This window comes from Geotrypetes seraphini, chromosome 8 (assembly GCF_902459505.1).
Source record: "Geotrypetes seraphini chromosome 8, aGeoSer1.1, whole genome shotgun sequence".
In the NCBI taxonomy this organism is placed as follows: Eukaryota; Metazoa; Chordata; class Amphibia; order Gymnophiona; family Dermophiidae; genus Geotrypetes; species Geotrypetes seraphini.
In genome coordinates, this window is record NC_047091.1 from 117,704,470 (window position 1) to 117,721,081 (window position 16,612).

Here is a 16,612-nt window from a genome sequence, read left to right on the forward strand (position 1 = left end):
TGATCATACTTCCCAGCGTTCCTGTTTTTCCAGAGCATAGCCAATATCACCATTACACAAATTTTGCCTCAGCCCATCAGAGGTCATCTTCAGTTCTTCATCAGTCGTTGGGAACTTAGAACATTGGACTTCTGGGTCCTCAACATCATTCGTCAGGGTTACTCTTGAGGAAGGGGAGGAAAGTCCTGTAAGCTCAGGTGAAGATCCCCGAGAATTTCCCTGTTACAGCAGTAGCAGGCCAAAGCAAGGCCAAAACAGCTAAGGCCTAAAATGGTTGCTGAAAAAGCAAAATAGGATCTCTGACTAGAAACTGCCAACTCTGAAAGACACTGTCAACTCTGAAAGGCACTAATGCTTTTTCTTAGAAGCAGAGGGCGTAGTTAGAGAGAAAAACAATTCTAGTGAAAAATATAAGTAGCATGATAACTATATGAAAGTTTCCCAAGAAGAAAGACGAACCATGGACAGAAGTGTACAAGAAGGCTAACCACAGAACCAGAAAACCGTTAGGCCCAGGTGCTCTAAAGAGGAACTTGGTATATTAAAAGGACATTTATGGAGAAGTGAGGGAGAAGCAGATGAAAAAAAGGTGTGACACAGAATCACTCAATTATATTAACCAATCCATAGATTAATAAATGAGATAATGAATATGATTAACCAAATGAAAGTGTGAAATGTAACCTGCACCAATGTGGGCCAGAGCTGTCAGAATCATATAAAAGAAAGTACTTTGAACCAAAGAGTCAGAACTCATTGGAAGTTCTCCATCAGTCTGGCCAGCCTGGTGTATGCTCTATCACTCTCTATGCTGTGTGATTTGTTCCTGTAAGCTATTGCTATTTGATTATTAAAACTCATATTATTTGTATCAGCATAACAAGAGTTGAGTGGTCTGTCTGTGAAGGCCTAGGGTCTTCACTCTAAATTTTCAGACTCTTCCACCAGACAATCCTCCAAGAGAGTCTGCTTTGGACCCTGCTCAGTCCTCCCTTCTTCTGCAGGAGGTGCAATCCCTTCTTCTGCTGAATGCCATTGAGGAAGTTCCCCTCAATCAGAAGGCCCAGGGAATCTACTTCCGTTACTTCTTAGTCCCCAAGAAGTCCAGAGGACTGAGACCTATCCTAGATCTCAGAGCTCTCAACAAATTTCTAGTCAAGGAGAAATTCAGGATGTTATCCTTCGCCCCGCTTTATCCTCTCCTCAATCAGATCGACTGGCTATGCTCCCTGATCTCAAGGAAGCCTACACATATATCCCAATTAATCTGGTTTCCAGGAGGTACTTTCATTTCCAAATCAATCGCTGTCATTACCAGTACAAAGTACTTCCCTTCAGCCTGGCACCTTCTCCCAGGGTCTTCACAAAGTGCCTGATTGTAGTGGCCGCATCTCTACGATCACACAACCTTCAGGTTTTTCCTTACCTGGATGACTGGTTGATCAAGGCTGTATCTTCTCAGGAAGTGGTCCAAGCAACATCACAGACCATTTCTTTTCTTCAGGATCTAGGATTCGAAGTAAACTTCCCCAAATCACATCTCATTCCAACTCAACGTCTGCAGTTTATTGGGGCAATCCTAGACACCACTCTCATGAGAACGTTTCTTCCTCCAATCGCCTTCACGCTCTCATATATCTGTGTCAGCAACTACTTCCTCTTCCAACCATCTCTTCCAGACACATGATGGTTCTTCTCGGTCACATGGCTTCAATTGTACATGTCACACCACTGGCAAGACTACATCTTCGTACTCCTCAGTGGACCCTTGCTTCCCAGTGGTCTCAAGTGACGGATCGTCTCTCACAACATATATCTATGACATCATCTCTTCTGCAGTCGCTTCAATGGTGGATGACATCTTCCAATCTCTACAGAGGTCTTCTTTTTCATTTGCCCCCTCATCACAAGGTCATCACGACGGACGCATTCCCTTATGCTTAGGGGGGCTCATATGGACAATCTTCAGACTCAAGGTCTTTGGACCGCCAGGGAATGGAAATTTCACATCAATTTCCTGTAACAGAGCGATGTTTTATGCCCGCAAGGCTTTTCATCATCTTCTCTGCCCTCAAGTCCTCCTCCTTTGCACGGACAATCAAGTAGCAATGTACTACATAAAAAAGCAAGGAGGCACAGGCTCTCTTCTGTTGTGTCAGGAGTCTCAGAAAATCTAGACTTGGGGGTGACAGCTCGCAATCTATTCTTGAAGGCTGTCTACATTCAAGGGGAGAAGAATTCCCTGGCAGAAAACCTCAGCAGAATTATTCAGCCTCACAAATTGACTCTTAACTCTGCAACTCTCCAGTCCATCTTTGCTCAGTGGGGCACTCCTCAAGTGGACTTGTTTGCAGCTTCTCACAATCACCAGTCAGTTTTGTTCCAGACTTTACTCTCCTCTCTATCTGGCAGCAGATGCTTTTCTTCTGGATTGGATCGGCCTGTTTCTATATGCATTCTCTCCATTTCCTCTCATGTTGAACTCTGTTCAAGCTCAAGCGAGAAGCAGCCACCATGATTCTCATTGCTCCACGGTGGCCCAGGCAACATTGGTTCTCCCTTCTACTTCAACTCAGTTCCAGGGAGCCCATATCTCTTCCAGTATTTCCTACTCTGCTCACTCAGAATCAGGAATCACTGCTTCATCCCAACCTGTAATCTCTACACCTGACAGCTTGGTTTCTTTCGGACTGAATCCATCTCTCTTACGTCTTTCTCAGCCTGTTTGTCATATTCTGGATGCATACAGGAAACCAGCCACTCAGCAATATTACCAACAAAAATGGACTCTGTTTTCTTCCTGGTGTCTTCTTCATCACGATCCCACTTCCTTGGCAGTGGAATTGGTGTTGGATTATCTTCTTCATCTGTCTCACTCTGGTCTCAAGTCTACATCTATCAGAGTCCATCTCAGTGCTATTATAGCTTTTCACATGCCAATTGAGGGAAAACCTCTTACTGTTCATCCTTTGGTCTCCAGGTTTATGAAAGGACTTTTCAATGTGAAATCGCCTCTCAAGCCTCAACCTTTCATCTGGGACCTTAATGTAGTTCTTTCCAGTTTGATGAAGTCACCATTTGAACCAATGGCCATAGCTCATCTCAAGTTTCTTACCTGGAAAGTGGTCTTCCTTATTGCTCTCACCTCTGCCAGGAGGGTCAGTGAATTACAAGCATTAGTAGCAAATCCACCCTTCACAGTTTTTCATCATGACAAGGTGGTTCTGCGTACACATCCAAAGTTTCTTCCAAAAGTTGTCACTGAATTTCATCTCAATCAGTCAATTGTTCTAATAGTGTTTTTTTCCTAAACCTCATTCTCATGCTGGAGAAACTGCCTTGCATACTTTGGACTGTAAGCGGGCTTTGGCCTACTACATTGACTGGATAATGTGTGGCGGCGGCGAAAAGGACGAACAGAATGCTAGGAATGATAAAGAAGGGGATCACAAACAGATCGGAGAAGGTTATCATGCCGCTGTACTGGGCCATGGTGCACCCTCACCTGCAGTACTGCGTCCAGCACTGGTTGCCGTACATGAAGAAGGACACGGTACTACTCGAAAAGGTCCAGAGAAGAGTGACTAAGATGGTTAAGGGGCTGGAGGAGTTGCGAACAGAGGAGATTGAGAGGGGACATGATCGAAACATTCAAGGTACTGAAGGGAATAGACTCAGTTGATAAGGACAGATTGTTCACCCTCTCCAAGGTAGGGAGAACAAGAGGGCACTCTCTAAAATCGAAAGGGGATAGATTCCGTACGGACGTAAGGAAGTTCTTCTTCACCCAGAGAGTGGTAGAAAACTGGAACACTCTTCCGGAGCTGTCATAGGGGAAAACACCCTCCAGGACAAAGTTAGACAAGTTCGTGCTGAACCGGAACGTGCTCAGGTAGTGCTAGTCTCAGGGCACTGATCTTTGATCAGAGGGCCGCCGTGTGAGCGGACTGCTGGTTACGATGGACCACTGGTCTGATCCAGGGGTGGCAATTCTTATGTTCAAAACCTCATCGAGCATCTCCCCAACTTTTCATCTCTTTTGATCCAAACAAGTTGGGACATCCTATATCCAAGAGAATGATTTCCAACTGGCTGGCTACCTGCATCTCGTCCTGCTATGCTTACACTGGACTGGCATTGGAGAGTCGTGTCACAGCTTCTGTCGCTTTCCTTAGATCTACGCCCATTGAAGAAATCTGTAAAACTGCCACCTGGTCCTCAGTTCATACATTCACTTCTCACCACTTTCCGGAATCTTTTTCCAGACGGGATGGGCACTTCGGCCAATTTGTAGTACAACATTTATTTTCTTAGGCCAACACCCACCATCCCATCTCTGTTAGCTTGGCGGTCACCCATTCGTGAGAATATGCTGCCTGCTTGTCCTGGGATAAAGCACAGTTACTTACCGTAACAGGTGTTATCCAGGGACAGCAGGTAGATATTCTCACATCCCACCCACCTCCCCAGGTTGGCTTCTTTGCTGGCTTATCTTAAACTGAGGGACCGCGTACCCTACGTTGGGAGGGAAGGCACTCGCGTATGCGCGATGCACTTTTAAAGTGGTCCGTACCAGTGACGTCACCCATTCGTGAGAATATCTGCCTTCTGTCCCTGGATAACACCTGTTATGGTAAGTAACTGTGCTTTCCCAGCAAGCTTATATGTACTTCTAGGAAATCTGTTATTCCCAAGGCTAGTTCATGAGGAAGTAGATGCAAGAACTCCTTTCTCATGCTCTGAGCCCTCGGGATATTTAAATACCTTGTGTTCCTGAGAACGTGTCAGATGCTCTTTAAGAAACCCAGTCAAAATTATATTTTGATCAAGTAATTCAATGGAATGTTCTTGTAGTGACAAGATACTATCAACAGTCAAGACCACATTATCTAAACCCAGTTGCTTAATAGAACCTGAATCATAAAATGGCTTTACCGCTTGAGGCAGATTATAGTATTTTACTAGTCTTATAGCCCGTTACATTAACGGGTGCTAGAATATATGTGTGTGTGTGTGTCTTTATTTCTTTCTCTCTCTCTCCTTAGCCGCTTTCTTTCTTTCTTTTTCCTTGACTGTCCATCACCACCTCTTGCCTGCTCCCCCTGTCCATTCTCCCTTCCTTTTACCTCCCCTGTGTCCACCACCACCACCCCTTCACTGCTCTCCTTATGCAGCAGCAGGCCTTCTCCCTTTGTTTTACCCCCCCCCTGTCCAGCAGCACCTCTTTCCTTCTCCTCCTGTCCAACATTAGGCCTCCGTTCCTTTTTCTTCACCCCCCCTATCCATCAGCACCTCTATATTTCTCCCCCTGTCCAGCAGTAGGCGTCCCTTTCTTTTCTCCCCCCCTTCCTCCTTCTTAGCCCTATGATATACTTACCTTGCTTTGCCCCTGATCAATGGTCCCGACAGCTGCCCAGTTGCACCCATTGGAAAAGTTTCCTCTTCCGCATCCCGCACCCCTCCTGACGCGACTCCCGCTGTCTTTCTTTCTGTCTCTGTCCCCCTTTGTCTGTCTTTCTGTGTATGTCCCTGCTCCTGTGTCTTCTTTTCTTTCTGTCTCCCTTCCTCCCTCTGTCTGTCTGTCCGAAGCAGCATTCCCTCCCCCTCCATTTCCCTCCCCCCACACCAGTTCCCTGTGCACCTGCCTCTGTGTCTTTCTTCTTTTCTTTCTGTCTCCCTTCCTCCCTCTGTCTGTCTGTCCAAAGCAGCATTCCCTCCCCCTCCATTTACCACCCCCCACACCAGTTCCCTGGGCAGCAGCATTAGCATTTCCTCTACCCCCCTTTCCCTTCCCGCGGTCCTGATTACACATGGCGATTCAACTACATCCGGCTCTTAAACTGACCCGAGTCCTTTGCCGCTCCCCACCTTCCCTTCCCACGGGCCCGACTACTCATGGCGATTCAAGAAGCGTGTGCAGCAGTCTTCACACGCTGCTTCGGGTCCTTCTACTGCCCTGATTTACTCTAGCATGTCCCTGATGACATCATCAGAGACGCGGCAGAGCAAATCAGGGCAGTAGAAGGTACCGAAGCAGTGTGTGAAGACTGCTGCACACGCTGCTTGAATCGCCGGGTAGGTAGTCAGGCCCGGGGGAAGGGAAGGGGGGGCGGCAAAGGACTCGGGTCAGTTTAAGAGCCGGGGCGGAAAGTTGCTCTCGGTGGGGGCGCTGAGTGGCCGCAATCCCTCTCCTCCAAGACACCCCCCCCCCCCCCGCCCACCAGAGTTACGGAGATCGGTGGCTGGCTGCGGTCCCGGCTTGTGGAAGCATCGGCAGCTGGTGACGTAAGCGCGCATGCGCACTCCTACCTAAGGTGCCCTACATCTCACAGAAACGGACGCACGCAGATGGGAGTGCGCATGTGCGGCTTACCGTTTTATTATATTAGATAATCTACAGAGTCAATATTCAAAGTGATTTAAACAATCAGAAATGATGCCTGGTTAGTTAAATTGCCTGTTCATGGTTATCTTCTAATTTTCAGTGGCACTTAACTGTTTAGTGCTGTTGAAAATAACAAGTTAACACCTAACTGAAAACCAGCTATTTTGGGGGTGTTATCACTTGACCAATGAAATGCCAATATTCAGCACTTAATTGGCTAGGTTAACCATATAAATAAATCGGTCCTGTTTATACAGTGCCTCATAGCTAGATAAGTGCTGAATATTGCACTTAACTGGCTATGCGTTTACTGGCTCTGGAAATTCAGTGCTAGTGTCTTGGACATGGCCTGGCATTGAATTTCTGGATTTAATGCTGGCAGTGGTCAGCAAAAAGCCTATCGCTGCTGGCTTTGTGCATAAATGTGCATCCTGCTCTTCCCAGCCTGTGCCCATGCGAACGCCCACCTACAAAACATATACTATCAATAATTGCATACTTATGACATCAAAGGCAGAAAATGGATGTTTACTTGCATATGTGAATAGTTGCATATCTGACAGAATTCTAATCATTTTTACTTGCCTACTTGCTGCCTAACTTTGGGCAACTCCTTTTAGAATTCCTTGGAGATGAACAGGGGCCTTAGTGTATTCAGCAGTAATGTTACTAATGCCTGGCTTTAAAGATTCCAGGCAGCAGATAGGTTAGTATTCTCACTGAAAAGATGGGTGGGATGAAAAAGACAGATATTTGTGTTCCTCTTGCATTGGTTCTGTACTAGTGTTTAAAACATTAAGGCCCAATAATTGACCTTTGTCCTGTTCTTTCAGGATGTTTGTTCTATAGCTGCTGAAAAGGTTGTGCTTGATTAATACTAAACTTGCTCACTTGCTGCAAGTATTAACACACAGTTTCCTTTGTGGCTAACCCCTATTGTCTTCTGTTTCTGATAGTCAACTTTTAGGTAAATGAAAATATTATTACCAGAACTTTAATCCTTTTTTCTTGTGATGAAATTTCTCTTTTAGAACTCAGTGGATGCAGCAAAACCTCTTCTCCGTAAAGCCATTCAGATTTCTCAGCAGACACCTTACTGGCACTGTCGGTTACTTTTCCAGCTGGCAGTGAGTATTGGAAGGGCTGGGGCCATTTTTTAATAATGTGGGGTTCTCGGCAATATCTTCCCTCTGCCCCTTCTTCTATCATGTGCCAGGGAGGGGTTTTTTTCCCCCCTTTCTTCCCACACCTATCATTCATATTTGCTATTCTAGTGTAATAGGTTTTGCATGGATGGGTATTCAGTCTGAACCCACAAGCTGTGCAGAAAGTATCAACCACAGTCTTCAACTCCTTATCCAGTGCACTGTGCTGCCCCCTCCAGTTTTTCCTGGTGCATGCAAGCTAGAAAGTGTCTTTCTGATTTGCTCTGTTTAAAAATTTTTTTTATTTTGGGGGTTTTAGTCCGAATTTTGGAGGTTTAGGTGCCCAGAGGTCCCCTGTGTTACTGGGGCAACTCTGCTTGGGAGAAGCAGACTAGGTGTCTGCAGCTGGAAGGCCAAACCCTCGGGTACCTGTTCAGCCAGTCTGCTTTAAATATTTAAGGAGCTCGGGGTCCATTCCCCTAGAAGCTAGCTCATCCTCTGTTTAATTAGAAGGAGCTTGAGTGCAGGCTGTTTTGGCCCCCTGTTGTGGTCTATCTGGCCTTTCAGAGTGCTGGCTGCTTTCCGTCTCCTCCCTTACACGTGGGTCCATGAGGGTCTGAGACTTCAGTCCGAATGGCAGCTGAAGATCTCATTGTTTTTGGAGCAGGACATTCTTTTATGAGGCAGTATTACTTCACGTTTGAGCTGAAGCAAGCTAAGGCACCATTGCAGCACAGCATGGCACAGTGAGTACCTTCTATTGCAGGTTATAGCCAACATTGGAGGGGTCTTAAAATACATTTTTAAAGGTTTCTGAGGTTGCCCTTCCCTATAAAATCCTTTTAGGTGTTTTTATGTCTTAGTGTGACCGTTTTTAACTGTTTTGTGGTGCTAAAATGCTTCCGTGGCCATTTTGGATTCCCCTATTTTGGTTTTAAAGTTTCCATCTGCCTCAAAATACTTTGTTTTGACTTAACATTATTAATGGACTCCTTGGGTCTTAATACTCCTATATCATGCCATATTTGCCCTGGATGGCTGGCTGAGGAGCACCCATGCGCTACATGCCATGGGACATGTGAGGGGGCGAGAGCCTTAGACTAGATGTCTGCACGGGAACGGGGATCACGGGAATCCCGGGGGTCCTGCGGGAATCCCCCCTAACCCACGGAATTCCCATGGGGACCCCCCTCTAGCCAACAGGACTCCCACGGGGATGGAAGGCTTTGGAAGCAGGGTTCGTCCATATAAAAGAGAGGGTTTATAAGTTAATTACCTGAACAGAAAACAAAAAAAGGGTTCCACCAAAGAGATTCCACAAGGAAAACAGTAGCACAAACACAAAAGAAACTGTGGAATTGATGATCCTGTCAGAAATAATTGCAGCTTTTTATGGGGACGGGTGGGGATGGAGAGGATCCTGACGGGGACGGGTGGGGATGGAGAGGATGCTGATGGGGACAGGTGGGGACGGAGAGGATCCTGGTGGGGACGGGCAGGGATGGGTGGGATTTCTGTCCCCATACAACTCTCTACCTTAGACTTAGCCTCCTCTGATGTCTCTAGGACTGGGGAGTCACAGAGAATTGAGTCTGCAGGGAGTAAAATACCTCCATAACCCCGGGGTAGTAGTGTGGTAAAGCACAGAGGTTTAGGCACCACGGATCCCAAGAAAAGGAAACTGGACTCTTCCAGGGTTCCCAGAGCTACCGTGACAGAGATTCACCCCTGACTTTGTGAATCTCATGTGGCAGGTCTATTTAAACTTCCTGGTTTTGCTGCAACTTAGAGAAGGACACAGGAACCAATTTTTCCCATCCCTGCAGGAACTCATTGTCCTGTCCCGGCGAATTCTTTTCCTGTCCCTGCCCCATTCTTGCAAGCTCTGTCCTCATCTTCACTTTAAAATCATAAGTGTTCGAGGCTTGAGTGGTTAAAACAAAGCTTACAGGAATGGGGCAGGGATAGCGACAAAACTCGTAGGGAGGGGATGGGAAAATTTTGTTCCTGTGTCCTTCTCTACCGCGATTTCCTGAATACATGATGGAAGTAGCGCAAGCAAGTCTGCTCATGGGGATGCGCTCCCCTCAGAACAGCATCCTGTTCAAGAGGATGAAGTCCAGTCTGATATGGACAGTGCAGACGAGGAGTCTGTTTTTATGCCTTGCTTGAGTGCAGCTTCCCTGATGGGTGATGCAAGATCCCAAATAGGAGCTGGTAGCCAGGCGGCGGTAGTAGCCCTGGATCATGGAGATGACCAGTCTGTCTGCTATCTAAGTCCATGGCGTAGCTGGAAATCATTACAGAATCCTTGTAAGAATTAAATCTAGAACCCCCAAGAACTGAGCTAACATCGGAGAGAAAACTTGTGGGTCAGCCGCGTGCAGCAGCTGCCCATGTCCCTGCAACAAGTGCCACTGAAGGTAGGAAGGAGCAGCCCAGCTGGACGGCCCTGATGGAAGCGAATGCAGCCCTGGAGCGAGCAAGGAGGGAGAGAGGGGACATGATCTGGGAGAAAGCGGGGTGGAGGTTGGGAAGGAGCGCGTTGGGGACAGGGGGAAGGAGCGCGTTGAGACATGGGAGAGGCACGATTCTGGGACAAAGGCAGGAAGGGGAGCATGAACTCGAGACATAAGGAAGGGAGGGGTCATGAACTTGGGACATGAAGGAGGAAGGGGGCAATAACATGGGACATAGGAGGGAGGGAATAGAAGGGGAGAATTGTTGGGCATGAGTGTGTGAGTGAGAGGGGAAAGAGTGCACATGGGGAAAGAAAAATTGGGCATAAAGAGAGAGAGGAGTGAGGTCAAGATGCATGGGGAATAGAAGGATGAGAGGGACAAATGTTGGGTATGGTGGTGGAGAGGGAACAGAGGGACAGATTGAAGGGGATGCAAGGGGGGAATGTTGGACATAGTGATGGAAGGAGAGATGTGGCATGGTGCTGGAGAAGGGTGACAGAAGGAGAAGAGGGCACGGGACAGGTGGGCAGTATTGAAAAATACTGTACATGATCTGGGGGATGACATAGGGAGAAATGTTGCCAATAGGAAGTAAAGTTGGACTCGTGGAGGGAAAGAGAGAGATTGGTTGGGGAAGAGAATGAGGTCCGGAGGAGAGAAGGCATGCAGGAGGCGGAGAGAAAGAATGCAGGAGACAGAAAGAAAGAAATATTGGATGCACAGTCAGAAGGAAGTGCAACTAGAGACTCATGAAATCACCAGACAACAAAGGTAGGAAAAATGATTTTATTTTCAATTTAGTGATCGAAATGTGTCAGATTTGAGAATTTATATCTGCTGTCTGTTTTGCTCTATAGTTGTTACTGAGGTGACATTACATATTTTAAAGTCATCTGCCTTGATCTCTTTGGGAAAAAAAAGAATATAAATGATAATTAACATTTTCCCTACATACAGTGTGCTTTGTGTTTTTTAAAATTTTGTGGTTACCATTATGTATTAAGATTATATTGTGTGTATATGAAAAAAGAATGAAAGAAATTGCATTACAATTAGTACTATTATGGGGGTGGGGTCTGGGGCGGAGCTTGTGTGGGAGTACTCGGTTGATATTTGTTAGACTTAGGGGGTACTTGGCTTGAAGAAGTTGAGAAACACTGTTCTAGAGTACATGAAGTTCTTAAGATTCCACGTGCTGCACAGGCATTACCAGTTTTCAGCACTCCCCTTTGGTTTGGCTACAGCTCCTTGCACTTTCAACAAAATGATGGTTGTAGTAGCAGTACATCTTCGCAAAGTGGGGCTAGAAGTGCATCCGCACTTGGGACGATTGTTTAATCAGAACCCTGTCCCTAGCAGAGGGAAAGTGTCCAAGGTGGTCCAGGTGTTACATAACCTGAGCTAGATTGTCAATTTCTAAAAGAGTCACTTGGTACCGACACACTTTCTAGGAGTACTTGGTAGTGTACTTCAACATGGCAGAGGACCGTATCTACCAGAAGCACGCGGACAGAAGCTTTGCAAGCAAATAATGCACCTGTTGATCATGCCAACCCCTGTGGCCTGGCACTACCTTCAAGTACTTGGGTCCATGACTTTGACCAAAGAGGTTGTCTACTCGGATGCTCTCTAGAAGCCGCTACCTTGGACAACACAGGCACGAAACAGCATGAGTTGGCTCTGTCCGCAGTCGCTATTGAGGCATATGCCTCTCCATTTGGACTCATGGGTGATTCTCACGACAGATATCAGCCTTTATGGCTGGGGAGGTCATTGTAATGGGCACTTGATACAGGGCATTCTGTCTCAGAGGAATTGCTTCATCAACAGGCTGGAACTATGAGCCATATGCTTGTTATAGGCGGAGAGTTCTCTGCATGGTAGGGCAGTTGGAGTCTTCTCAGACAATGCCATGGCTGTGGTTTGTCAATCGACAGAGAGGCACCATGAGTGTTCTGCTGCAAATGGAAGCCCATTTGCAGAGATTCACCTAAAAGCACTATCTGCAGCGCATGTAGCAGGTGTGGATAACGTACAAGCCAATTATCTCAGCAGACAGACTATAGACTTGGGAGAGTGGTTGTTGTCTCAAAGAGCCTTCCAAAGCATTGTACGGCCCTGGGGTCCGCTGACATTCAACTTGATGGTCACGGCAGCCAACAAGAAAGGGGTGCATTTCTTTAGCTGAAGATGCGAGCCCGGAAGTGCAGGCTTGGATGCCTTAGTTCAGCTGTGGCCGGAAACGGAACTGTTATACATGTTCCATGATAGGTTGAGTGATCCACAGGATAGCGGGCTACCCAGGGAGCGTAATCTTAGTAGCCCCAGATTGGCTTCTTTGGCCTTGATACTTGGATTTAGTCCGTCTCCAGAGAGACAAGAGTCTCAAGTTGCCAGTACACCCAGAGTTTCTGTCTCAGGGTTCAGTTCTTTTGGAAGATCTGGATCGTTCTTGAGCGTGAGGTATTAGCTCGCAGAGGATAATTGGAGGTAGTTATTACCACTCTTCTTAGAGCCAAAAAGCCATTGATGCTCACAGCTTACGTTAAGGCCTGGGAGATGTTTCTGGAATTAACAAAATCTCTTTCAGATACTTCTGTATCATTAATAACGGAGCAATTACAGGTGATTTTAGGAAGTTGAGTAATCTTAAATTATTCCTTCTTTGCTTGTTTTCTATAAATTCCAATCTTCATACTTTCACGAAGTTTTACAGAGAGGACATTGCAGCACAAAGGGATACTGCTTTTGGTGCCATTGTATTATGAGCAGGCTCATCTGTCCCGCCCTAAATTCAAGGGACTGCTTTGGTACATCCCAACTGTACAGAATGACATACCTATTGCACTAGAAAGAAAGATAGGTTCTTATCGCGATAATCTTCTATCTTGTAAACATGTGTGTCATTCTGGAACCCCACTCTTTTGGTCTTTGAATGAGCCTGCTTACTGCCTCAAACAAAAATGTCTTCCTTTAGGAAAAGGAAGACGTGTAAGGACACAAAATGTGCTGGGGTATGTAGAGCTCCATAGATGTTTTCGCTGGCTGATATTCTCCTCTCATAAATTGTTGTTCTATATAGTTTGTTACTAATATTTTTCACAGACTAGTTTACAGAGCAGAATAGAACAGAGAGTATCTGTGTTTTTGAGAACTTCCCCATACCCCCTGGTTTTTATGTTATTGTATAGGGGCTATTGCCTTCTTTGGTACAAACTGAAGGGGGCAGCACAGTACACTGGATAAGGAGTTGAAACTGTGATTGATACCTTCTACACAGCTTGCAGGTTCAGATTGAATACCCATCCGTTCAGAATGACACACTTATTTATGAGAGAGAAGATTATCAAGGTAAGAATCTAATCCTGAAACATTTGAGCCCTTTGTCACTTGTATATGCTGATTGAATTTGTTCACTAGCTTTATAACAAAAGCAAAGGTTGAATTTTGGAAGTAGTTGCTTTAATAAGAGTTTTGAAGCTAGTTGCCAAATATTTGCACTATTTGTATAACTATTTTATTTATGTTGTTTCTAGCAACTACACACACTGGAGAAAGATTTGGTGTCTGCATGTGATCTCCTGGGAGTTGGGGCAGAATATGCCAGAGTAGTGGGATCAGAGTATACCAGGTAGCCAATAACAAAATACTTCACTTCTATGTTTAATGAGATGTGCATCCAGTGGTTAAAAGCCACAAAATTCAATTGCCAAAATCATTTCCCAATGCTTGCACTATTCAGCAGAAAAATGGGCTATAAGTCCATGTTAAGTTGTGTTATTTTATTTATATGTTTAAAATCGTACAGAGAGTGACTGAATGTTATTGCTGTTTGGATGATTTTAAGCCTTGTCTCCTGAACTGCTGCTCTGTTTTTGAACAAATATCTTTTGCCCATATAGTGATTTATACAGCAAAAAATATTGTGGGAAAATTTTTTTAAAAAGAAGAAAATTAGGGTTTTCTGTTAATCATAGTTAATGCATTATTTAATACGTTTAATCACACTGCAGCATCTCTTTATCTGTCTTATACTCTTAAACCCTTCCTTCCCCTTAAAACTGGTCTTCTATTGGTCACCAGTAGTGGCAACATTGCACATAACACTGCCTTCTGCTTTCTCTGAAACTTTTCTTCTGATGTCATGTCCTGTTTCTGCAGGGATAGAAAACTAATGTTGCATACCTGGGTGACATCACAGCTGACGGCGCTGAGCGGCCCTTGTCGAATAGCTCAGATTAACTTTTAAAAAGGATTGTGTACAGAGGGGGGTCATGTGATGCTGAATTAGTGAGCAGACGTGTGTGCCTCGAGTCCTGAAACCCTCTCTTAATATTGGTGAATTTTACCTGCATTATATGCCATACTTTAACTAAGAGTGCCCTGCCTTCCAAGATCAGTTCTTTGGGCTTCTGAATCTGATGTTGGATCACCCATTATGGCAGTGAAGACTTCCCTCCCCTCCCGAAAAGACAAGGAGAAAGGGAAGCATGCGGAGCCTAAGATGGCTGATGGGGATAGGCCAGCCGGCACTATGGTAAGCTCTTCCTGGGTACAAGAGATTGTTGCCGAAGTTAAAGGAGCTATTAAATCCTCTTTAGACCAATGCTTGCAAACGATCACAAATAAATTAGCGTTGATGGGCGTTTGGAATCCTTTACCAGTGAATTTTCTGCATGCTGCCATCAAGTATCGGCACTGGAGGACAATGTTACATGCATGAACTCTGCGGAAACGATGCTCCAAAATAAAGTTAAAGCTTTAGAAGATAAACTCGATGATCTTGAAAACAAATTGCAACGGGGAAATCTTTGCCTAGTTGGACTACTTGAAAGTACAGTGGAACCTTAGTTTGTGAGCATAATTCATTCCAGAAGCATGCTTGTAAATCAAAGTGGTCGTATATCAAAGTAACTTTCCCCATAGGAGTTAATGGAAATGCGAGCGATTCATTCCACATCCCAAAAAGAAACCCCCACCCTGAGGCTACTGGTGCACTTCCACCCAACACCGAGTACTGGCATCCGCCCGCCTGCCCAAACCCTTACCGCGATCAGGTACTGGCATGCAGCACCAACCCACAGGACATGCCGGTGCCGAAAGAGCCTGCCGATGATCTCTACTGGGCCTTGAGCATCTGCGCATGTTCAAGGCCTTCTGGCTCCGAGATTCTAATGAGATTCTCACATCTGTGCATGCTCAAGGCCTTCTGGCTCCTGCTCTCTCTGAGATTCTAATGAAATTCTCGGAGAGAATCTCATTAGAATCTTGGAGAGAGCGGGAGCCAGAAGGCCTTGAGCATGCACAGATGCTCAAGGCCCAACATAGATCACCGTCAGGCAGCAGGTGGCAGGCTCTTTTGGCACCGGCACATCCTGTGGGTTGGTGCTGGTGCCCGATTCTCGGGGGTGGGGGCTCAAAGTCAACGCTCTGTTTGCGAAGCAAGATTTGCTCATCTTGCAAAACACTCGCAAACCGCGTTACTCGCAAACCGAGGTTTGACTGTATAGCCAATATGGAGCTTCGCAGTTTCCTGGAACGATGGCTGATGGAGACTCTAGCCTTGCAGTCCCAGGGGACCTTTGCGCATAGAATGGATGCACAGATTAGGCCCAAAACGAGCACCGGTGGAGAAGCCATGCATTATGATCTTTAAACTGTTATATTATGTACAAAAGATGGAAATTCTACATGCAATTCGGGCGAAAGGTCCACTGATGTGTGATAACAAGCAGGTACTTTGTTTCCAGAATTATTTGATTGGGGTGTCGATGCAACGCAGAGTCTGTGCTCCATTATGCACTGATTTACATCACAAGAATATACAGTTTGCATGCTCTTTCCTGCTAAGTTGAAGATTTATTATGAAGGGAAACCTAATTTTTTTGACAAGCTGGAAGATGCTATCCATTTTGTAGCTCAGATGGCAATCCCATCTACTAGCTCTGTGACTATGCAACTGCGGGCTGAATCACCATTTTTTCTTAGGTAATCCTTTTTTTAAATTAACATTTTATATACCACTTAAGCATATTACAGATATAAGCGGTTTACAATAAAATACAGATAAATTAGGAAAGGAACTCCATTAGAGATAGGAAAGCTAGAGATAAGATAAAGAGTTTATATTAAAAGATAAATTGGAGGAAGAACCCCCCAGAGAAAAACATTATAATATAACTACAGGGAGCCCCAAAGTATCCAGAAAAGATAAAAATAAAATATTACACCCATCTTTCCAGAGCCCATGGCTCTCAATCTAGAATTGATTATTGGCTACTGTCCTAAAGCTTATTTTCTCAAACACGTTTGGCAGGAATAGGTCCCTATTGTGTCTTGGATCATGCTCTCATTTGGTGCATCTTGGATGTGGGCATGGTGGGTGATGGACTGCTCGGATGGAAATTCCCTGTGGAGCTTTATAAGGATCCTGGTTTTTTTGGAACACTTGCTTAGGAAGTGGCAAGACTTTGTCGAATAATGAGATTCACTTGGATGATCCTGTATTGGAACACAGCGAAGGCAGTTTTACGTGGGGAAATCATTGCCTATAATAGTTTCCAGAAAAAGGCTTGGGACCACGAAATTCTTCGGTTGGAAAAACAGGTTAAAGCGGATAG

The 16,612-nt window shown here is 45.4% G+C and overlaps 1 protein-coding gene across 2 annotated transcripts in view; it reads left to right on the forward strand.

Annotated features, from left to right (window-relative positions):
- Positions 1-16,612, forward strand: part of MAU2 (MAU2 sister chromatid cohesion factor) — a 119,862-nt gene that overhangs the window by 25,811 nt on the left and 77,439 nt on the right. For both annotated transcript variants that reach the window (XM_033954093.1, XM_033954092.1), the window contains exons 4-5: positions 7,417-7,512; positions 13,529-13,623. In XM_033954093.1, the coding sequence (XP_033809984.1) occupies positions 7,417-7,512; positions 13,529-13,623 (191 nt within the window). The remainder of the gene's footprint in view (positions 1-7,416; positions 7,513-13,528; positions 13,624-16,612) is intronic.